Genomic DNA, 22,483 nt, shown 5'->3' with positions numbered 1-22,483 from the left:
GAAACAACTCATCAATTTTTCTATGGCAGTTACACTGTTTATTGGGCACTCATAGAGTATACATTCAGTAATAAAAAGTTAACATCATTTGGTTCCTTATTCTGTTGCCAAAACACTGGGTCTTCCCCTAACCACACAATTTATGTACACTATGGTCAACCAAATTTCTCACTATAGCTTGGATTTCACCACAAATCTGATCAATAGCAGCAGTGGTGTCCTGCTGCCCTAAGATTTGTGGAAATTCCACTCTTTTAGTGTTCCCAGTTTCTGCTATCACTTCTAACCTACCATGTTCTTCACTTACTTATATTATATATCAATGTAGATGATCCATGTGTGTGTGTGTGTGTGTGTGTGTGTGTGTGTGTAAGAAAGAGTCTTGCTATGTTGTCTGGGTACAATTATAGTGCACTATAGCCTCAAACTCCTGGGCTCAAGTGATCTTCCTGCCTCAGCCTTGTAAGTAGCTGGGACTACAGGTACATCCTACCATGCCCAGTTTTGATTGCTGTGTGTATGAATCCTCAAAATAATTCTTCAACTTCATACAATTAAAGATACTATAATAAGCATTAATTCTTGCTCTGACATGCACATGAATAAACAAACCTCTCTCAGACACTGTTGATAATGTGAAGTGTGCTGCCCAAAGCTAGAAGCTGCTCTTCCACCTTTCCCCATCTACACAGTCATGATGGATCTACTTAGGACAGGGAACCAGAGGAAGTGGCCAAGGAAAAGAGAGAGAGGGACACAACAAAACCTAGGCCCAGGCTTCTTTCTCTTTATCCCAGCTATAACAGTTTATTTACCTGCACAGGTGAATGTCTAGATTTTAACCTTCATATCTTAGTCCCCAGTTCCTAGCACAATGGCTGAGAATATAGAATTACATAATTTCTTTTGGTTTACTATTTGATTTCTTTAATTTTATAGGACAACATATTTACTATGAAACTCACAATATAAAAATTAAGAAAATGAATATAAATGGATTCTCTTTAATTTTCTTACTTGTAAAATAGCCAGAATGATACCAGTTCTTACAAAGATTAGCAATAACATAAAATCAATTGTTTTTGGCTCTCAGCACTATAATTATGATATTCTTTAGGCCCCCTACTGAATTTAAAATTTAAAAAATGTGAAACTTTTTGGTTAAATCTAAATACCTAAATAATTTTATTTATTTCTGGAATATTTTGTTTTCCAATCCCCTGATCATATACAGAAAGTTTATTTTTCAGGCAAACAAATAATAAAACATAGCCATTTCTCTAAATAATCTATCAAAACTAGGTAATAAAAATACGCACAAAGTAGTACTTACTTTGGTATTGATGGTAAAGCCCGTTCTCCTTCTGGGGGAAAAAAGGAAAGAAAAATATGAGGTTCCTTTTATTTCTTTTGAAAGATTATGCATAGAATTAAGGCAGAATAATTCCTATTCAAGTGTTCTAGCAATAACCCTTTCAAGAAAGCCATTACATTGTCTATCATGTTCCTCGTGGTTTTACTTTTAGCATTTATAACAAATATAAGCTGACTGTTAGATACATATTGTTTAAAAGGTACTGCCTAATTATAATAAAGCACTAAGATGATCAGCTACTAAAAGACTTCCTTTCCAGAAGACTGAAAGACGAAGAATTTCTTATGTTCAAAGTTAACATTCCTTGCCAAAACAACCCGAACATTCTGCATTTTGTTAAAACTGCTCATTAGTAACTACGCCAAAACCTGTGCAGGAAGCACAGCGAAACACAAGGAAAACAACTCCACAGGCATGTGTAGCTGCCAAAGGAATGAATGTGTAAGAGAAGCCAAGGCAACATGAAGGCCTGAAGAGTTCACCTGAAGGAGCCCTGCACACAGCCAGCTGGGAAGTGTGCCAGGTAGTCATCTACCTAGGGCTTCAGGTGTGTCCCCTCTGTGCTGAGCAGGACATAGCAACTGGTTCATGTTGGCTTAATCACAGTGAAACTAAGGACTTTGTTCAATGGTGGAAGAGACACCTTCTTTGCCAAGTCTTCCTTTTGTGGGCCTGAAAACATAGAGCCCTCCCTGGTTTAGATTCTTTAATCTGAATTCATCTAGTAACCCCCTAACTGATCCTTTCTTCTAATCCACATCTCTGAGCTAAATTATACCATAATAATCTTCCAAACTTACAAATTCATCAAGTCATTCCCCTGCTTAAAATTTTAGTGTAGGTTGTGTGCAGTGGCTCATATCTGTAATCCCAGCATTCAGGAAGGCCAGGAGGAGAGGATAGCTTGAGGGCAGGAGTTCAAGAGAAGCCTCCCTGACAATATAGCAAGATTCCATCTCTATTTTTTTTTTTTAATGTTTTTTAGTTTTTCTCAGTAGTTTCTAGGATAAAATTACATACAGACTTAACCCATAAGCCACTGCTTCATTTCTTTGAACACACAAACATTGCTCTGGCACCCATCTCTATATTGTGTTTGTGGGATGGTGTGGGGGTAGTGTGGGAGGTATTCATTTAACACTCACTGTTCTAGCACCGTTCTACAGTTTCTTGGTAACACCCCTGGTGTGGTTACACTTGCTATCTACAGTTCCTCCCCTTGCATTTGCCCTTGAATTTACTCCAGTCGCTTCCCCCCAACCCCATACCATTTAAATTACCCTTGTCAAGATCTCCAATGATGTCTACTTTGCTAAATCCAATAGTTGACTTACAGTTAGTATTTAATATAGCTAATCACTCTGTCCTCCTGGGAATTTCCCTCTCTGGGCCTACAAGGCTTTATACTGTACTTTCTTGGTTTTCCTCTGGCCTCACAGGGTCCTCTTCTTAGACTTGTTTACTTGTTCCTCCTTATCTCCCGGCCTGATAAACATTGCTCACATTTTGTACCTCTTAACCTCACTTACTTCTGTGGCAATCTCATACAGTCTCATAGCTTCAAATACTACCCACATTTGACAGCTCTCAAACACATATCTCCAGCCTGACCTCTCCCCTGACCTGAATTTCCATATCCAGTTGCCACCCTGATCCCTCACCTCTGGATGGTTGAAAGGTTTCCAGGACTTGCTTGTGCACAGAACTGAGTCCCAGTGGGTGCATACGAATACTTGCCACCGTGCAAGTAGGACAGTCACTCCAAGGTCTGTCTGCTTCCCAGTCTAGAGAAGCAAGTGCTGGGCTTTTCCTTCAAACTGTACCCAAAGCCCTCTTAATTTTAAGTCACCATCTGGGCCAAACATCTCTTACTTACATCGTACAGCCTCCCAACTGGTCCCTCTGCTTTACCTGTACCCAAGGCCTACCCACCAGTCTATTCTAGCGTATCAGCCAGAGTACTTATTCTAGAACACAAACCACATCACATTACTTCTCTCTTTAGCCTGACCAGCCATCACCTCTGGGATTACCCCTCCAGGCATTCTAGTGAACTGGATCCCTGCAGTTCCAGGCAAACTTCCCTTCCCTCCTCTGCTTTAAGACAGATATCCTTGTAGTTTCTTTTTTTCCACTCTCTTCAAAAGCAACTCTCTCAGTGAGACCTTCCCAGACAACCTTATTAAGGTATTATTTAATACTTTATATAAGTTATTCCAGGGCAGGGCACAGTGAGACTCAGGCCTGTATCTCAGCACTTTGGGAGGCTGGGAGGAGGGAGAATACCTTGAGCCCAGGAGTTAGAGACCAGCCTGGGCAACATAGGAGAACTTATCTCTACAAAAATAAAAAATAACATGATAGTGTGTGCCTGTAGTCCCAGTTACTCAAGAGGCTGAGGTAGGATTGCTTGAGCCCAGGAGGTTGAAGATGCAGTGAGCTGTGACCATGCCACCGCACTGCAGTCTGGGTGACAGAGTGAGACTCAACACCAAAAAACAAATCAAAAAACAAAATAAAATTGTATCCCTTACCCTCTTCCCTGTTTCACTTTTCCACATATAGTCAATCACCATTTGACATATGATGTACTTGAGTATTTATGTATTTGCTTATATATTCTGTTAATTGCATGTCTTTCAGTACCTACATGAAACTTACATGCAGGCAGGGCCTTGTCTTGTTTCATTTGCTGCTATATTCCCTATCCTAGAACAGTGACTGAAAATGAGTAGGAGCTCAAAAATTATATGCTGACAGCATGGAGCATTTGGCCTGGACCACTGCCATGCATGCTCTCCTACCGGGTAGAAACACTCAATCTTTGGAAGCGCAACTCAAGCAGGAAACTCCTGCAGGAAACTCTGTAGCCCAGCTTGCTTTGGTTGGACTTCCTCTGTGTTTCTGCTGCATCAACAGAGGATTTGCCATGTGTTGTACTTCTGCACAGACTACTTAACTTGCCCAAGGTTAAGGTAAGACTTAATCTGCCCAAAGGTGTCCCTGATACCTAGCAAAGTACCTGATACTCAGAAGACTCTCAGACCACTGTTTGGTAAATAATGACATAAATTAGCCTATGACCCTATGTTACTCTTTCTGAAAAACCGTGTATTTACCTATAAAACAGAGAATATGAATTAATTTGCAGGGGTAGTTGTGAGGCTTAACATAATATATATACAATCCTCTGCATATTCCCAACACAATGTAGGAATTCAATACAAACTTCATCACTTATTGACCTTCTGAATATCTAAATTCCAAGCAAAATAACTAAGTCACACCAGGAAGACCAAATTCAGAATAACTGAGAAGGCCTGATGATTAGTTTACTGTCTCATGAACATCACCACTAACATCACCTTATTCACACCCAACACTATCAAATAATATAGCCTTTAAGTGATATTGTGTGATTTCCATTTGTGCTCTGTTGGAATTTCTTTTTCTAAAATTTTCTTTATTTTTTTAATAGATACAGGGTCTCACAATGTTGCCCAAGTTGGTCTCAAACTCCTGGGTTCATGCAATCCTCCCGCCTTAGCCTCCCAAAGTGCTGAGATTACAGGTATGAACCACTGTACCCAGTCTCTGTTGAAATTTCTTTCCTCTGAAAGAAAAAGACACCAGTTATTATATTTTTGGCTAATGTAGACCTCCTAAGTAGCTGGGTGTGGGTAGAAAGGCAGCTGTAAATAAGGTGGTAAACAACTGATAAATCGTAGGAGAAAAAATTTTTATAAAGAGACTAACAGAATGTTAGAAACATAAGAAAAATGGCACGAAACACCATCAGTAGCAGCATCATTAAAAACCTGAGTACTCACTAACTAAAATGCTGAGTTCTGAGAGTTATTTTTTATTTTTTTTGAAAGGTAGGGGCTATCCATGGGAACAATCATGGTGCACTCAAACTCCTGGGCTCAGTAGATCTTCCTGCCTTGGTATCTTGCAGAGTAGATGGGACTATATGTATACACCACCAAGCTCATATTCTGGGAGTTAATTTTTAACACTCCATTTTTATTTTGTTTGATTTTTAGAATTAAGATTTTTAATGTTTGAATAAAAGTTTTCTCTATTGGTTTTTTATTATAAAATTAATATAGATTCATGTAACAAGTCTAAATCATAAAAGTACATAATATGAATCAAAGGAAAAAGTTGAAGTCTCCCTCCTCTCTTAAAATACAGTTCCATTTTCCTTAGAAGCATTCATTGGCCAAAGTTGGACACTTAACTTTCCAGAATTTTTTTAATGCTTATAAACACAAACACACACACTGAATACATGTATGTATGTGTATACGTATATGTGTGTGTGTATATATATATATATATATATATACACACACCCACTTAAATGTAGGCTCTAAACACAAAAATAGAACAATCTCACTATTTTTAACAACTTCATAATACTGTATCATGTATGCAAGCTCTCTCATTTATTAAACCCATTCTGTTTCTAATATTTTGCTACCATAAACAATGCAACAGTAAACATCTTCATGTCAATGGTTCTGTAGGAGTGAACTCTAGAAAGCAGATGAGTGGGCAGAATACTCCTAAACTGTCTTCTGAAAATGTACCAATTAACAATGATGTAAGTGTGAAAGTGCATTTTCTTTGCCAAGAGTGGTTATCAGTTTTTTCTGATGATGTAATAAATATAAAATGATATATATCACCATTTGTGTCCATATATTTATTGGACATTTTCTATGTCCACTCTTTTATAACCCATTTTCATACTGGATTATCTTTTACTGGAAGAGTTGGAAAAAACTTGAAAAAATAAGAGATTTTAATAATTTATTACATGTATTATAAACAGTTTCCCTTCCGTGTCATAGCTTTTAAAATGTTTATATTTTACTAAGAGAAGTGCTTTAATTATGTGATGAAATTATCCATTTCATTCTTGTATCTTCCAGGTTTTATGTTATGCTTAGAAACATCTACCTCCTCACCTGAAACCTACTTAAGAATAATATAATTACAACTCTATATTAAACTGCATAATTCTTTTCTCTGAGAATAATTTTACTACAGAATTTTTACAGAAATCGCCAAAATAATTTGGAACTTTTTTGTAGACAAGGAATAGGTTAGATAATACCCCAGCTGGACACACATGGTGGCTCACATCTGTAATCCTAGCCCTTTGGGAGGCTAAGGCAGAAGGACTGCTTAAGCCTAGGAATCTGAGGTAATAATGAGTTATCACTGCACTACTGCACTACAGCCTGGGAGAAAGAACAAGACTCTGGGGAAAAAAGAGAGGCTGGGCATGGTGACTCACACCTGTAATCAATCCCAGCACTATGAGAGGCCAAGGCAGAAGGACTGCTTGAGCCTAAGACTTTGAGACCAGACTAAGCAACACAGCGAGACTTCATCTCTACAAAAAAATTAAAAAAACTTCGCTGGGCATGGTGGCATGCACCTGTAGTCCCAGAAGGATCACTTGAGCCCAGGATGTCAGGCTGCAGAGAGCTGTGATTGTGCCACTCCAGCCTGGGAGACGAAGTGAGATCACAACTCAAATAAACAAATAAAATAAACAAAACAAAAATAAATAAAAATAATAAAATAAAATAATAAATAAAAATAATCAAAAAAATACTTTTAAAAAAAAGAAAATACCTTACAACACAGGCTAAGGTCATGCATCAATTCTGGTGGGACTCAATTTAGGACATCAAATGAGTAGAGCTCTTATTATGTTCTACCCTCACCTCAGTAAACATCGCTTTAAAATTTTATTTTTTAAATTAAAATTTATTTTTTAGACAATCTGACTATTGCCCAGGCTGTACTGAACTCTTGGCCTCAAGAGAGCCTTCTCCCTCAGCAGCCAGCTAATTACCACCTTTAAAAGGACTTTATAGATCCAAAGTAATTATGGTAGATCAGAGAACTAACAGTGCATCTGGGCACAGCCAGAGCTCACACATAGAACTTACTAATCACTTACTACTGTCAGCTGTTATATATAAACACATATACGTTGCCAGCCAGTAATAATCTAGAGAAGAAGACAGATAATGGCTATTTAAATCATTCTTCCAGATAAATGGTACTTTGGAGTTGCACAAGCATGTTTAACATTTCTTTGAGAATTTAAAAAATCTATTAAAAAACACACATGCGCTGTGTCCATATATATTTCTGACTACAACCCATTAAAGAGATTTGACTTTAATTCTATGTCACCCAGGCAATGTATCTTCACCTTAGGATAAAATAGTCATGTAATACATAAATATACTATGATTCAGAATAAAACAGGCAAATTTTCAGGTTTAATAATTCATTCTATAAAGACAATATAAAATTGGTAACAATCAATGCCCTATACAGTTTTTTAAAAAGAGAATTTTCATTTACACTTTTTTCATGTGAACAAATAATTTAAAATGCATGTTATTTCATATTTTGATATTGAAATGCTTCTCCCTAGAGGGCAAAAAACACCACATAAGAGTTAAATCAGCACAGAAAAGTTTTGAAGTTTTAAACATGGAATGGCTCATTTAATGCCTGATGTCTGAATGTTATTTTTAAATGTGTATTAACACTGACAAAGGACATTTTGATAAATTAGGACTAAAGGTAGAAAATTAATTAAACATAAAAATGGGCAATCTGTTACATTTAACATTTTCCCCAAAATACTATCTTTATGTGAAGAAATTCTCCTAAGACACCTAAATAATATTTGTAAGGTATATACAATAATATTGTAAGATATATACTCCTGTTTAAAGTACAAAGAAAAAAACCAAAAGTTTATAGCTGCAAAGGCTTTAACAGAGTAACTTAACATATTTTGGAAAGAAATGCCAATACTGTGTTTTATACAAAGAAAACTTCAATAAATACATATTTAAGAAAAATATATGGCCAGCCTCGGTGGCTCAGCCTGTAATCCCGTGCTTTGGGAGGCTGAGGTGAGTGGATTGCCTAAGCCCGCAAGGTCAATACCCGCCTGGGCAACTTGGTGAGATCTCCTTTCTACAATAAATCAAAAAATCAGCCTGGCATGGTAGCGTGTGCCTGTAATTCCAGCTACTCGAAAGGCTGAGGTGGATGGATTACCAGAGCCCAATGGGTCGATGCTGCAGTGGCCGGGAGTGGCCACTGCACTCCAGTCTGGGCGACAGAGTGAGACTCCAACTCAAAAAAAAAGAAAAAAAGAAAAATATATGAATAGGCTTTATTGGTGTGATTGTCATGGGAAAAACATTTTTATTAAATGAGCCATGTCCTGGAAGTCCATGTACACATATGTTTACTTAGTGAACTCTGGCCTAGAGCTTCAACTATTGATTTCAGAGCACACATTTGAAACAAAGGGCCCAATGAATCTTCTATTGAAAAACACACACACACACACACACACACACACACACACACACACCACTATCCATCCCTCAAGCTGCTTCATACACAGAGAACTTCCCTGCTAGAAAGGCCGAGCCAGCACTTTGTCATTTGCTTCACTTGAGCTCTGCTTCATCTTCTTCACTGTTTAACTGTTTTTTGCTTACTTGGACACACGACACAGCACTTCACGATTTTTTACTCTAAAATCATTCTAGTCACTGAGCTGAGTGCTAGAAACCCATATTCACAGACCACCCCCATCACAGTTCAAGTAGCATTATGGTTACTATCTGTGCTCTGCCTAACAGTCCTACAAAGTAGGTATCATTCTTTCACAAATGAAGAATCTCAAAGTCAAGGTACAAGACCACACTTCATTGACAGCAGCAACAGGAGCAACAATGTAACTAACATCTATGCACATGGGATCAGCTAGGCATAGTTCCAAGTCTTTTACATATGTGCAGTCCTTATCCCCCACCACCACAGAAGATAGGTACTGTTCCTCACGTTTTATAAATGACAGAACTGAGACACAGAAAAGTTTACAAATAGTAGCACATAAGATTCATGATTTGAACTTAAAATGTTGATACAAATCCAAAACCCAGTATTTCCCTGCTTATCATTTGATTATTTCAGAAATCCAAATCCTTGAAAAATCCCTTGTTACATGCTTGCAAAAACTCCACATCATTTTTAAGGTGATACGGCCATGCTTGTAGGATTTTTATTCATTCTAATCTTTGATTTTTTACATCATGACTTAGAACTTATTTTGTTCTTCAAATGCTCTAAGCTTTTGAGATATATAAGAAAAAACAGAAAGGTTATTTATAGTGAATTACAAAGGAATCTTTTTTTAAGCTCAGAATTTTATTTAAGCCTAAGTTTATTTTAAAATACTGATGGTAATTTAGAAAATCCTCTAAGTAGGTAGCTCAAAATACAGTATAGTAAACACAATTTTTCTTTAGGCTCCATTCAAGCTCAGTTCTTGGCCTGTGAAAGTTGTGAACTGGATCACTATTCCTAGAAAAACAAGAACTTAGACTTTACTGGGTTGAATATTCATTTGGTCTTCATATTTACATAGCTTCCTAAAAGAGGATAACAGGCTGCTAGGAGTGAACTCATCTAATATTCAGTAAGAATACAACTGGGAATGCGCGTGCAGAAGCAAAACCTCACCTTTCTGGGGTCTGATGATAAATGACTGCGAGGCTCCATTCACCAGCCGGCAGTACCCATCTATCAGGTCCGCCATATTCTCTGCAATGGTTAGGGATGGTGCCGTCACTGTCAGTGGCTAAATGGGAAAAGACCAAGAAAGAGACATCATTGTTCTTTCCAGCAAGCAATGGGACAGCTGCACTATGACATCAGACCTCTCTATACACTTGAAAACACAGAAGAGTGGGAATGAAACAAGATTTGTCATAAGATTTGAGTTAAAAAGTAAGTATTTATATTTAAGGACATTATTCCTATAATATGTCATAGAAGGCAAACCAAGATGAAAACAGAAAAATCTCTGAAACTGAGGCTCAACTTATAGAACAAAAGAAGGTGGGAAAAAACATTTTCCTGCAGAATGCCTGGCCCCTTTGGCACACTCTAATTAAGGAAAGAATTTAGATAATCAGTAAGTTAAAGTATGACTTGTTTTAGAAACTAAACTGATGTGGAGTCAATTTTTATTAACTATCCATCATAATTTTCCTCACATTAAACAATATTAGTAAAATTGTTTTACTAATAAGTAAAACAGTCATATAAGCATATAGCACACAATTATGTGTAGTACATAATACTGAATAATGCTAGTAAGCAACTATGTTATGGTTTATGTATTTACTAGTGAGTACACTTTTTTTTTTTCCCCCCGAGTCAGAGTCTCACTCTGTCACAGGCTGGAGTGCAGTGGCATGCTCATGGCCACCGCTGCCTCGACCTGCTGGGATCAAAAGATTCTTCTGCCTCAGCCTTTCAAGTAGTTGGAACCACAGGCATGTGCCACCACACCTGGCTAATTTTTTAATTTTTACTGTAGAGATAAGATCTTGCCATGCTGCTCAGGCTGGTCTCGAACCCCTGAGCTCAGATAATCCTCTTGCTTCTGCCTCCCAAATTGCTGGGATTAGAGGCTTAAGCCACAGCACCTGGCTATAGTACATTTTTAATGATTATTTTAGAGTATATTCCTACATGTTATAAAAAAAAGTGTTAGCTGTAAAACAGCCTCAGGAAGGGTCTTCAAGAGGTATTTCAGAAGAAAACACTGTTATTACAGGAGATGATAGCTCCACGTATATTACTGTCCCTGAAAACCTTCCAATGGGACAAGATATGGAGATAGGAGACAGTGATATAGATGATCCTGACCCTGTGTAGGCCTAGGCGAATGTGTGTGTTTGTGTCTTAGTTTTTAGCAAAAATGTTTAAAAAGTAAAAAACAAATACTTTTTAAATAAAAAAATATTATAGGCTAAAGATATAAAGAAAGAAAATATTTTTGCACAGTTGTATAATATATTTATGTTTTATGTTAAGTGTATTACAAAAGAGTCAAAAAGCTTTAAATATGTATAAGTTTCTAAAGTAAAAAGGCTACAGTAAGCTAAGGTTAATTTAACATTGGAAAAAGAAAAGGTAAAAATATAAATTTAGTGCAGCCAAAGTATGCAGCGTTTATAATCTACACTAGCATACAGTAATGTGCTAGGCCTTCACATTCATTCACCACCACTTACTCACCAACTCACAGACCAACTTCCAGTCCTGCAAGCTCCATTCATGGTAAGAGCTCTATATAAGTATGTAATGTTTAATCTTTTGTACCATATTTTTACTGTCCCTGTTCCATGTTTAGACACAGAAATGTTTACCATTGTGTTACAACTGTCTACAGTATTCAGTTTAGTAACATGCTGAACAGGTTTATAGCTTAACAGCAATAGGTTAAGAGCATACAGCCTAGGTATGTAGTAGGCTATACTATCTAGGTTTATGTTAAGTATATTGATGTTTACACAATGAAGAAATTACCAAACTATGCGTTTCTCTGAATGTATCGACACTGTTGAAACATGACTGTATATATAATTATAAGAAATTAATTTCCTTGGTACTTGAGGATAATCTTTAATTATCTTCAATGCTCTTGATAGATTTTAAAAATCTATCTCATGTCTTATGCTTACAAACACTTATTTTTTGTAATGTAACCTTTACTGTACATGATAAATTTGTGATTCTGACAATCCATGGAAACTTCATCCTTAATCTAAAACAAAATTTCTAAAATACTGCTCTGTTTCAGTTTTCCCTTAATGATGAATGTAAGGATTCCTCACCTCAGGTGCACCTGCTATTTTTAGTTGTAGCATTCCTTTTCTGTCCTTGTCTTCACTGTTTGAATACTGAATGGTCTGCACTTGATTGAAGTCGGCCAGATGTGTGGGCTTTGGAGAAAAAAAAAGGTAAAAATCTTTAGACTACAGATAAAAGACTAATTTCACCGATTCTATTAACAGTTCTATGAAATACTTATGGTCCTGAAGACTGGAGAATGTGGGGAAAAACTGAATCTCCATGTTGCCCTAGTGGAACAGCCATGTGACTGTCTCCTGTACTTCAGTGTCAGGCTCATGTCTGTTCTTGGTGATGTGCTGAGGAGATCCATGAAGATGAATTAGGTGAGTGAAAGTACAGTAACCACAGAGGAAGAAAACAGGAGACAGAGGAAGGAAGGAAGTAGAAGCAACCCCTGGCTTGACTCACTCACTAGCCTGGGAGGAAACTTATGGAATTCTTAGGCAGAGTCATTCTGCTCCAATTCCCACAGAGAGAAGGATCCAGTATTATGCCTTATGCATCCTGAGTTAGAGTAAGTTTCTAAAACTTACTAAAGTTCTACAGCAGAATGAAGCTAGGGAGACAGAGAGGCATGTAAATGGCCTGTCCCCTATAGACTAACCACTTACGACATGCCAAGAGAGACTATGGTCATTTCCCCAAGTAGAATACATTATTTTTCCTTTTTAAAAAGAAAAAACATACACGTCTTCTATCCTTCTAGCATCTCATGACCGTGATCACTTTGCATGTGATGATTCCTGCTCTCTTATAATATGAAAAGCTGCTCTCTTATAATATTAAAGGTATTAGCCCCTCCCTGTCCCATGAAAAATAGACGCCGCCACTGGGACTGAGCCAGAACTGTCATTTAGAAAGAGACTCATATTCAGTCACCTTTCCCAGCACAGCATCTTCTTGCTTTGTGTAAATATGTGTGTTCTCTGGGCCTCATTCCTTCCCCCAGGAGGCCACAGGCAGCCCTCCATTCTCTCAGTCCTATGCTTCTCCACAGCATGCTCACAGCACCTCTGTACTCTCCTTTCCTGGCTTCTAGAATATCCCCTCCTGCCCCCTTTGGGGTTTCTTCTGACCTCACTGGTAACTCTTTCACACTTCCTTTTATTGGTTTCTTCCCTACTCAATCTATAAATGTGAAAGAGACATAGGGTTCTATGCTGGGTAGGCCCTAATCTTCTCCCTAGTTGTGCCATAGTTGGGCAGATATCCTCTAGTCCCATGGCATTAAATACCATCTTAAGCCATGACATCTCCCTGGAGCCAGAACCCATGCATCTGAGTCCCGGTATCATATCACCACATAGACATCTGGGAGATATTGCACACTTAATACAGTCAAAAGGGCACTCTTTCAAAACATGTTCCTCCTCCAGTCTTCCCCACTTCAGTAAAAAGCATCATATTCAACCAGATTCCTGAGCCGAAAAATGAAGGCATTATCACTGATTCCTCTCTTTCCCTTACCCCCATTATACAACCTTTCCACAAGACCTAGGAACCTCAGCTCCAAACATATTCAGAATTCTGCAATTTTAAAGCGATCCTCTTGCCTCAATATAATCTATTGTAACAATAAGGTAAAGGAGAAAAAAACAAGATCATATCGATGGAGGCTAAAAATACCTCTGATTAAATTTAGGAGCTACTTGTAATAAAAATTCTAGGCAAAAGATCAGAGGACATAATTTCAAAACATTACAGATACATTATTAAAACTCAAAAGTTATTCTAAAAAACAATATGCTTTTAACTGATACACTAAATTCTAAAACAAAATAAGAATATTGCCCACCACCTTGTTATTAAACATGATCTTTGAGGTTCTTGTGAATACAAGAAAAAATAAGTTGTATACTTTAAGGGAAAAATGTTAAAAATGTTTTTGTTGATTATATTATTATATGCCCAGAAAATCCAAGATTCTAACATAAAAGATCCATTAAATGAGTAATACGGTCACTGAATATATCATACAATTATCAAGTATATTCTTCTATGCTCACAATATGAATTTTAAGTTGGAAGTGGCAAGAAAAAACCAACAATCACCATTCACAATAAGGCTAAAAACTGAAATATGTGTGTTAGTGCATGTCTGTAGTTCCAGCTATTTGGAAGGCTGACGCAGAAGGATGGCCAGAACCCAGCAGGTCGAGGCTGTGGTGGCCGGAAGTGTGCCACTGCACTCCAGTCTGGGTGACAGAGTGAGACTCCAACTCAAAAAAAGCACACACACACAAAAAAAACAAAAACAAAAACTGTGAAATACATAGGAGTTAGTTTAACATGAAAGTCCCATATGAAAAAGACTGAAATTGTACTGAAAGATGTAAAAGAAGTTCTGAAAGATAATATAAAAAAAGTTCACTTTCAAAAATTTCAGAAATTAACATAAAAGCTGAAACCCCAACAGAATTTCCTGTTAATTTTATAAATTTGGTTTTGAAAGACTAAATAATCAAGACAACCACTAAAGAAAACAAAAGAAGAATGATATACAAAGTACACAAAAAGAAGATACTAGGACACAGTACCAAACTATAGCAATCAAATGAGTGTGGTATTGATACAGAAAGGGACAACTGAATCAGTGGAACACAACAGAGGAACTAAAAGTAGATGATAAAAGTGGTGGTTCAATCCAGAGGCAAAAGGTAAGATTATTTAATAAATTGTGCTGGCACAATTGGCTACTCACCTGGAATATGGACAATAGCAACACAATAACTATATAATAGCTACAACTGTCTAAGTGCTTACTCTACACTAGGCTATGACCTAAGGACTTCAAATTTACTAAAGCATTTAATTATTTTACCTACTCTATTTGGTTGTTGCACTTATTATTGCCATTTCATTGATAAAGAAATGGGGCACAGACTGTGAAGTAATGGACCAAAGTCATAAAGCTACCATGTGAATGACTCAAGATGGTGGTGGCAATTGTGGCCATGTACTCCAGAGCCTACCCTCCTGACTACATCAAATCCCACCCAAGCCGGGCTCGGTGGCTCAGTCTGTAATCCCGCACCTTTGGGAGGTTGAGGTGAGTAGATTGCCTGAGCCTGAGGGTTCGAGACCTGCCTGGGCAGGTGAGACCTCATCGCTACAATAAAATAAAATAAAATAAAAATTAGCCGGGCATGGTAGCGTGCGCCTGTAATTCCGGCTACTCGGAAGGCTGAGGCGGAAGGATCACCGGAGCCCAGCAGGTTGAGGCTACGGTGGCTGGGAGCAGCCACTGCACTCCAGTCTGGGCAACAGAGTGAGACTCCAACTCAAAAAAAAAAAAAAAAAAAAAATCCCACCCTTACTCTTCTCTACCGAAGAAGTGGGTAGATTCCCATCTTGTACCACATGTGAAATTCTAATGGATTAAAGACATAAATATAAACAGACAAAAAAAAAACCTTGCAAGAAAATATAAGAGACTAAAATCTAATCTAAGGGCTGATTAAAAAATTCATAAGTAATAAAGGTATATAATGTCATAGTTTTCTGAAGAGGTTGCCCATGAGTTGAGTATGAAAGTTCCAGTCATTTTACTTTCTTGCCAACACTTGGTACTATATGTCTTTTAAGAAAGAAACTCCTACAGGGTGTGGTGGCTAATGCCTGTAATTCCAACACTTTGGGAGGCGGAGGTGAAAGGACTGCCTGAGCCCAGGGGTTTAAGACCAGCCTGGGCAACATGGCAAGACCTCATCTCTACAATAAATCAGAAAATTACTGGGGATGGTAGGGTGCACCTGTAATTCCAGCTACTTGGAAGGCTGAGGCAAAAGGATCGCCTGAGTCCAGCAAGTCGAGGCTGCGGTGGCTGTGAGCATGCCACTGCATTCCATCTTTTTAACCATTCCAGTAGATGTACACCAGTATCATACTGTATTTGTCTGATGACTTTAAGGCTGAACATCTCTCATTTATTTACTGACTACTTGGATAATGTCTATGGAGCTGTGTGTCCTTTTCTTGAAGATTTGTAGTCATTCTTTACCCTGGATTAAGAGTCTATTGTCAAATATTGCAAATACACAGGTTGCCTTTCTACTATCTTAAGATGAAAAAAAGTTCATTTCAATGTAATCCAATTTATCAAAATTTTCTTTTAGAGTCAGAGCACTTTTTATGTCCAGTTTAATCTTGGCCTACCGGCAAGTTATAAAGATATTCTCCTACGTTTTAGAACTTTTATCCTTTTCACCTTTCATGTGTAGATCTAACACCACCTGGAATTGATTTTTGTCATGGTGTGTGATAGGAGTCAAAATTCATTCTGTTTTCCTCTGTGAATAGCAATTGATCCAGCAGACTTTATTGAAAAGTTAATCAACAACAACAAAGTCATAACAGTGGTCAGTCTTGGAGTATGAGACTAGTGAGACTGGTCTGTTTAAAGTCAAGAGCCAACAAAAGATGTGGAAAGAAACTGTAACAAAGATGAAGGAATATGCACTGACTTCCTTGATGTGTGAAGAGATTTACAAACTGAAAAGAAAAGAACAGCTGTGTTGATAAAACAAGCAAAGTATATGATATAAGCAGTTTAGTTACAGAGGTAGGAAGAAAAACAGCCAGGACATTAACATGTGTTTAAATTTACTAGATTCTAGTGAGCAAAAGAGTAACAAGAATCAATATTAAGATAAAAACATTAAAGGAGCTATAAAAACGGCTGCTATCAATTGAGTAGGAACATACTACTCTTGTACTCTGCTGGTAATAACATGAAGTTTCTTAGCCTTTCTGAAAAGCAACTTGGCAGCTTTTTTAAAATGACAGCTCCACTCCTCCTTGGAAATGTCATCCATAAGGAGAAAAAGCAGTAGTACATAAATATAAACGAGTATTGTTATGCCATTGTTTTGAGGCAGAAATCTGAAAGCAATGTAAATGCCCTCCACATGGTCCCACTGAGCTCCTAGAGAGAGAAGGGGTAGACTTGAAAGGTTTCTACCAGGTTCACAAAGTGAAATAACCAAGACATAGAACTGTGCCTGATGACCACTTCATTTCTGAATAACAAAACAAGTGTATAGAGAAAAACAGAGAAGAATAATTACTGAGTCACTGACTATTGTATAGAGAACAGGGAAGGCTAAAGAGAAAGGAATGGTGGCGGTAGGAACCAAGCAAAGTGAATGGGAATGGAAACCAAAGAGTGCCTTTGGAGTAAAAAAAAAAGTAGATATGATATAATATGGTTTGGTCACTGTTATACATTTATGTAAAATTATGTATATGGATAAATGTATGTATAAATTAAGCAAAAGGTTCAAACCACAAAACTATGCGTGAAAGAGAACACTTGCTGCTGTGCATCCAGGGAAGAAGCCCTTCATTCAGAAACACCTTCTCTGATCACCTGTCTAAAGGGGAGCATGCCCTTTTCAGTACAGCTACCCATACACAGTTCTACTTTTCATCTTAGTACTTATCATTATATGATACAAATGTATTCCATCTTTATTTTGTACACTCGATTATAAGATACATAAAGTCAAGGACTTCTGTCTGTTTTGTTCCTTGTTGTATCTCAAACCTTTAGATAGTGCCTAGCACCAGGTAGGTACTTAATAACACTTGTTGCAAAAATGAAACAGGAATACATAGGAAAAGGTTAGCACTTTTGCTGAGAAGAAAACAAAAGAAGGGAGAGGTCAGATGTAGTGGCTGGGGACAAACTGTAGGTTTCCAGCTGATGGACAATTTTTTTCTCAGTAAGATGGGTAAGGCTAGCAGGGATTTGGTAAGACTTGTAAACATATGAAATTTTTTTTTTCTGGAAATATCCTGAAGTGGCTCAATCAAAGGATATGCCAGTACAAATATACCCAAATCATATACAGAACTTAATTTTAAAAATTAGTATTTAAACCTTTTCCAGATAAACTGTAACAACCCCACCCAGGTCTCACTCACATATAGTAAGACTTGTGTGATCCTTTTTCTTCTAAAACTAAAGAATTCTGAAGAATTTCAACAGGGCATAGACTTTCTCTTACTTCCCTCCTCTACCCCCTAACCCCCAAACACAAATGCCACACAACTGAAAGATTTAATTGCAGAATGATGTCTTTTTTCCAAAAGAATGCCCCATTTCCTTAATTTGATTCTTCTTTGTCTAAAGTCAAGTTCCCAAGACACAACTTACATTGCAGCCCTTGTCTGTTAGGTAACTGATTCCTTCTTCTGGGCCGATTGCCAGTTCCACTGAAATAATCCAGCTCGACTTTTGAATGTGAAGCAAATAAGGACAGCGAAACCGGAAGAAAGAAAGAAATATTTTAGATAAAGAGTCATGGATATATTAGAGCAACAACAGGGGGCTGATTAGGTTTGCTATTAATCTATCTAACCGAATAAGATAAAATATTTATAATTTCATTGACCCAGGATCTGTTGTGCCTAGACAGAGATATACTGTATTTATTCCAGTGTACTCAAAGTCAGTGGTTTCTTTGGGACAATTACCTGAACAGGTAAACTAACCCTTAGAGGCAAATTAGTCAACAAATTACAGGGCTGGGATTTAAAAATACCTAATAAGGAACATAGGTAGGCTATTAACAAAAAGGTGATTTTATTCTCAAATTAATACATTTTCTTTTTGTATTTTTCCTACTATAAAATGACAAAATATTCTCATGTTATTAAAAAAATGGGACAAATTAGCTTTCTATCAGAAATTTACATATACAGTCATGGGTAGGAAAAAGCAAAATAAATCAAAGTAGTCCACTATTTCCCATCTCGCATACTTACACCAAGAGCACACTTGAAGCATTCCTTATCAAATCTGTACACTGGAGAGAGGATCTCAAAGAATTTCAGAATACTTTCTTCTCTATTAAGGTTGGCAAACTGTCTAAATGTTTGTTGGATCAATTTTCTTAGTGTTTTGGCCTGCGTAACAAAATTACCAAAAAAAAATCTTTTTTAGAGTCAGCAATGAGTGAAGACTCTAGCAATAACAGTAAGATTTCTTTTCTACACACCACTTAATATCACCTACATTCACATTACTATAAACTAGCATACTTGTCAAATAACTATAAATTTATATATCAGTGCTTTCCTTTTATATAACTGTGGCAAAACGCGCATATTTGTCATCATAGCCATTTTAACTTTACAGTTCATGTATACAGCTTTATTTCTTAGACAGAAATTTGTACCACATGTGGACATGACCAGGAAATAAACAGGACAAAGATATAAAAGTATTCACACATTCCATTGTAGGAGGGAAAAATTGATATACTTTTTTGAGAGGCAACACAAATAAAAAACTGTAAAAAACTACAACCCTTGAGCCAGAAAATAAAATTCTAGGACGTTATTCTTTAAAAATGATTTACAATACATGCAAAGATTCAGCAACAGGAAGATTTACTGCAGAACTGTTTATAGTAATGTAGGGACAAGTTACATAAATATGTTCTATCTACCCAACCAATATTCCATGTAGTCTTAAAAACTGACAGAACTAATTTGCCAACACTAAAATCCATACAATGCTCCATAAAAAAGATGACAGAACCGATGGAATGTATACCACGGATACCTTTCTTTTCTTTTTTTTTTTTGGTCAGAGTCTCACTCTGTCAGCCAGGCTGGAGTGCAGTGGCATGCTCACAGTCACCGCACCCTCGACCTGCTGGGCTCAGGTGATCCTTCCGCCTCAGCCTCCCAAGTAGCTGGAACTAGAGATGTGTGCCACCATGACTAGCTAATTTTTTTGATTTATTGTAGAGATGAGGTCTCGCCAAGTTGGCCAGGCCGGTCTCAAACCCCTGGACTCAGGCAATCCTCTCGCCTCCACCTCCCAAAGTGCTGGGATTACAGGTGTGAGCTATTGCACCCAGTCAGATGCCTTAGACAGCACAGGTATGAGTGCTGGTGAGCATACAGGAAAACACTCATGAAGGAGATAAAGCAACGATGCTTTTTTTTTCCATTTAGAGAAATAGTAGTTGGTCTTCTGGTCCTTGGTTGCTGTTCCTCTATTTATACACATGAAAATCTGCATAGTGGAGGGAAGTATTTTCCAGGTAGCAAGGCCCCAGGTCTCAGTGTGTGAAGGAGCCTGAGGGGCCAGTGGGGAAGTGCTATACAATAAAGTCTAAGGAAGGGGGGGGCCAGAGAATGCAGGCCACAGTCACAGTTGGTGCTGACCCTGATGAAATGAGATATTAAGTCCTTGGGTGGCTGTGAACACTAAAGTGACATTACTCAACTTAGATTTTAACACCTGGCTGCTGTGTTGAGAACAGTATGAGGGGAGAAGGAGAGACTAAGTAGGAGATTCCTGGAAGACAAAACGAGTTCAATGAGCCAAGAGCAGGACATTGGAGGATTGCCTAAGGTATGTGATTTTATTTTTAAAAAGCTCAGCCAGGTGCAGTGGCATGCCTGTAACTGCAACCGCAACTTTAGGAGACCAAGGCAGGAGGATTGCTTGAGGCCACTGGGGAGGTTGAGGCAAGAGGATTGCTTGATTCCAGGAGTTCAAGGCTGCAGTGAGCTATAATCATGCCACCGTACTCCAGCCAAGGTGACAGAGTATGTCTCAAAAAACAAACAAACAACGACAAAACACATCACTGTCACTGTGCTTTGGCTTACAGAGGACTGAGGGGGAGTGTGTAAGAGTAAAAGCAGTAAGACCAGGCAGGTCTCTGTGCCAAGTAAGAAACACCAGCGGTGTGCCCCCCAAGATGCTGGTAAAGGAATCTATGTGGTACAGTAGGAAATTAAGGAATCTAGGATGACTAGAGTTTTGGATGGAACAAGATGGGCAAATATAAGAGGTAGGCTTAGCAAAGAAGACAGTCAAGCTAGTCCTGGACATGTTTGTGGTCCTCAAGTCTTCCAACTTAAACCACCAAAAAGATATTCAGAGACAAGTCTAGAGCTAAGGGGAGGGCACCACTGGTGAAAGAAATTTCAGAATGAGTCATCAGCTGAGGTATTTACATTCAGGGGACTGGAAGGTACCTGCAAACAAAATGAAGACAGGACAGAAGAAAGGGCCAAAGCCAGGTAGGCTGGCCAATAGCTGGTTTTAACTAAGGCTAGGAGTTGACAGGTGAATATGATGAGTGGAATAAGAGAATGACAGCAGTTTGGAAAAGTACTAATTACAGCTTTAGATTACAGAATCTAAAGAGATATAAACTGAGTTCAAGGTTAGCAAGGCTTAACTATAAAATGCATCACACAGATAATGAGTTGGTCAGTGCTCTATAAAGGAAAGTCTGAGAATCATGTTTTTGAAAATGTCAATCCAAGCTGAGGAACTGAAAAGGCTACTCATCACAGGGCTAAGACTGATAGTATTTAATATGTGTTCTGACTTCAGGCTTTCCAAAACATCCTCTGACTATGATCACTTATGTGGGTCTGACTGTCCAACAGGAGTATACAGGACATAGAGATTTGAGTTTTGCCTATAGCCACCCACAAGATGTTTTTCTTATTATAAATTCAAAATACAGTACCCTGGAATTTTCTTGAATATAAACCAGTCTCTAAGATTTGATTACAGAAGTAACCACACTCCTAAGAAGACCACTCCACTATGGACCAGAAAAAAATCCACTAAGAAAATACTATTCTGTGCTTGGTATATGGAATACACTGAAGAATCAGAACAAATATTCTCCTGAAAATCAAGAGTATAGCTAGAGAAAGAGCTTTCTGATCTGCATTCATAGTTACAGAAGGAACAGTATAATTCTGGGGGTATAGTGCCATTAGGCATTGATTGAAACACACACTTCCCAAAAAGTAATGCCAGAAAAGACATATGTAGACCCTTCCATGGAAATAAACTCTACATCTTCACAATGACCCCTGCAAGGTACATACTATTTTTCACATATTAGTGAGCAAATGGAGACTCAGAAAGGTTAGGTAACAATGTGGGGGTAGAAAGAGCTGGGATTCCAATCTAGGACTGCTTGAGTACTTTTTACTAGTTATGTGATCAGTTCAAACACCTCCTTCTCTGAGATGCTCTTCTAGATAAAAGAAAGCAGGAAGAAATGACCACTACATCCTATGGGTCTCATATTAACTTGTACTTATTTTTAGACACAGGGCTAAGATCTTGTGGGTGAGAAGAGAGCCTGAATTATATCTCGCTACCTTAAGAAAAAAGTGGGATCCACAGCTGAAACTCAATTATGTGCTTAAAAATGAGTAATTACATGCTTCTTCACAACAACTTGGATTCTGGCAACCTCTCAAATAGACAAAATGAACGAATAAGATCTGGCTCTACTCTGTGACTAAATGAGATTTCACTTTCTAGTATACAAGTAGAAAGAT

The 22,483-nt window shown here is 37.8% G+C and overlaps 1 protein-coding gene across 10 annotated transcripts in view; it reads right to left on the bottom strand.

The window, feature by feature from the left end:
• The window catches only part of PTK2 (protein tyrosine kinase 2), a 286,007-nt gene that overhangs the window by 115,054 nt on the left and 148,470 nt on the right, over positions 1-22,483 (bottom strand). For all 10 annotated transcript variants that reach the window (XM_021707659.1, XM_021707660.1, XM_021707661.1 and 7 more), the window contains 5 exons: positions 18,914-19,054; positions 18,303-18,380; positions 12,127-12,234; positions 9,962-10,079; positions 1,334-1,364 (listed from right to left, as the gene is read on the bottom strand). In XM_021707659.1, coding sequence (XP_021563334.1) covers positions 1,334-1,364; positions 9,962-10,079; positions 12,127-12,234; positions 18,303-18,380; positions 18,914-19,054 — 476 coding nt within the window. The remainder of the gene's footprint in view (positions 1-1,333; positions 1,365-9,961; positions 10,080-12,126; positions 12,235-18,302; positions 18,381-18,913; positions 19,055-22,483) is intronic.

The sequence above is a fragment of the Carlito syrichta genome, unplaced genomic scaffold (assembly GCF_000164805.1).
Source record: "Carlito syrichta isolate Samal-C Ts95f unplaced genomic scaffold, Tarsius_syrichta-2.0.1 Scaffold123331, whole genome shotgun sequence".
Lineage (NCBI taxonomy): Eukaryota > Metazoa > Chordata > Mammalia > Primates > Tarsiidae > Carlito > Carlito syrichta.
Note: the sequence above shows the minus strand (reverse complement) of the source record. Positions and strands in the feature narration are given on the sequence as shown.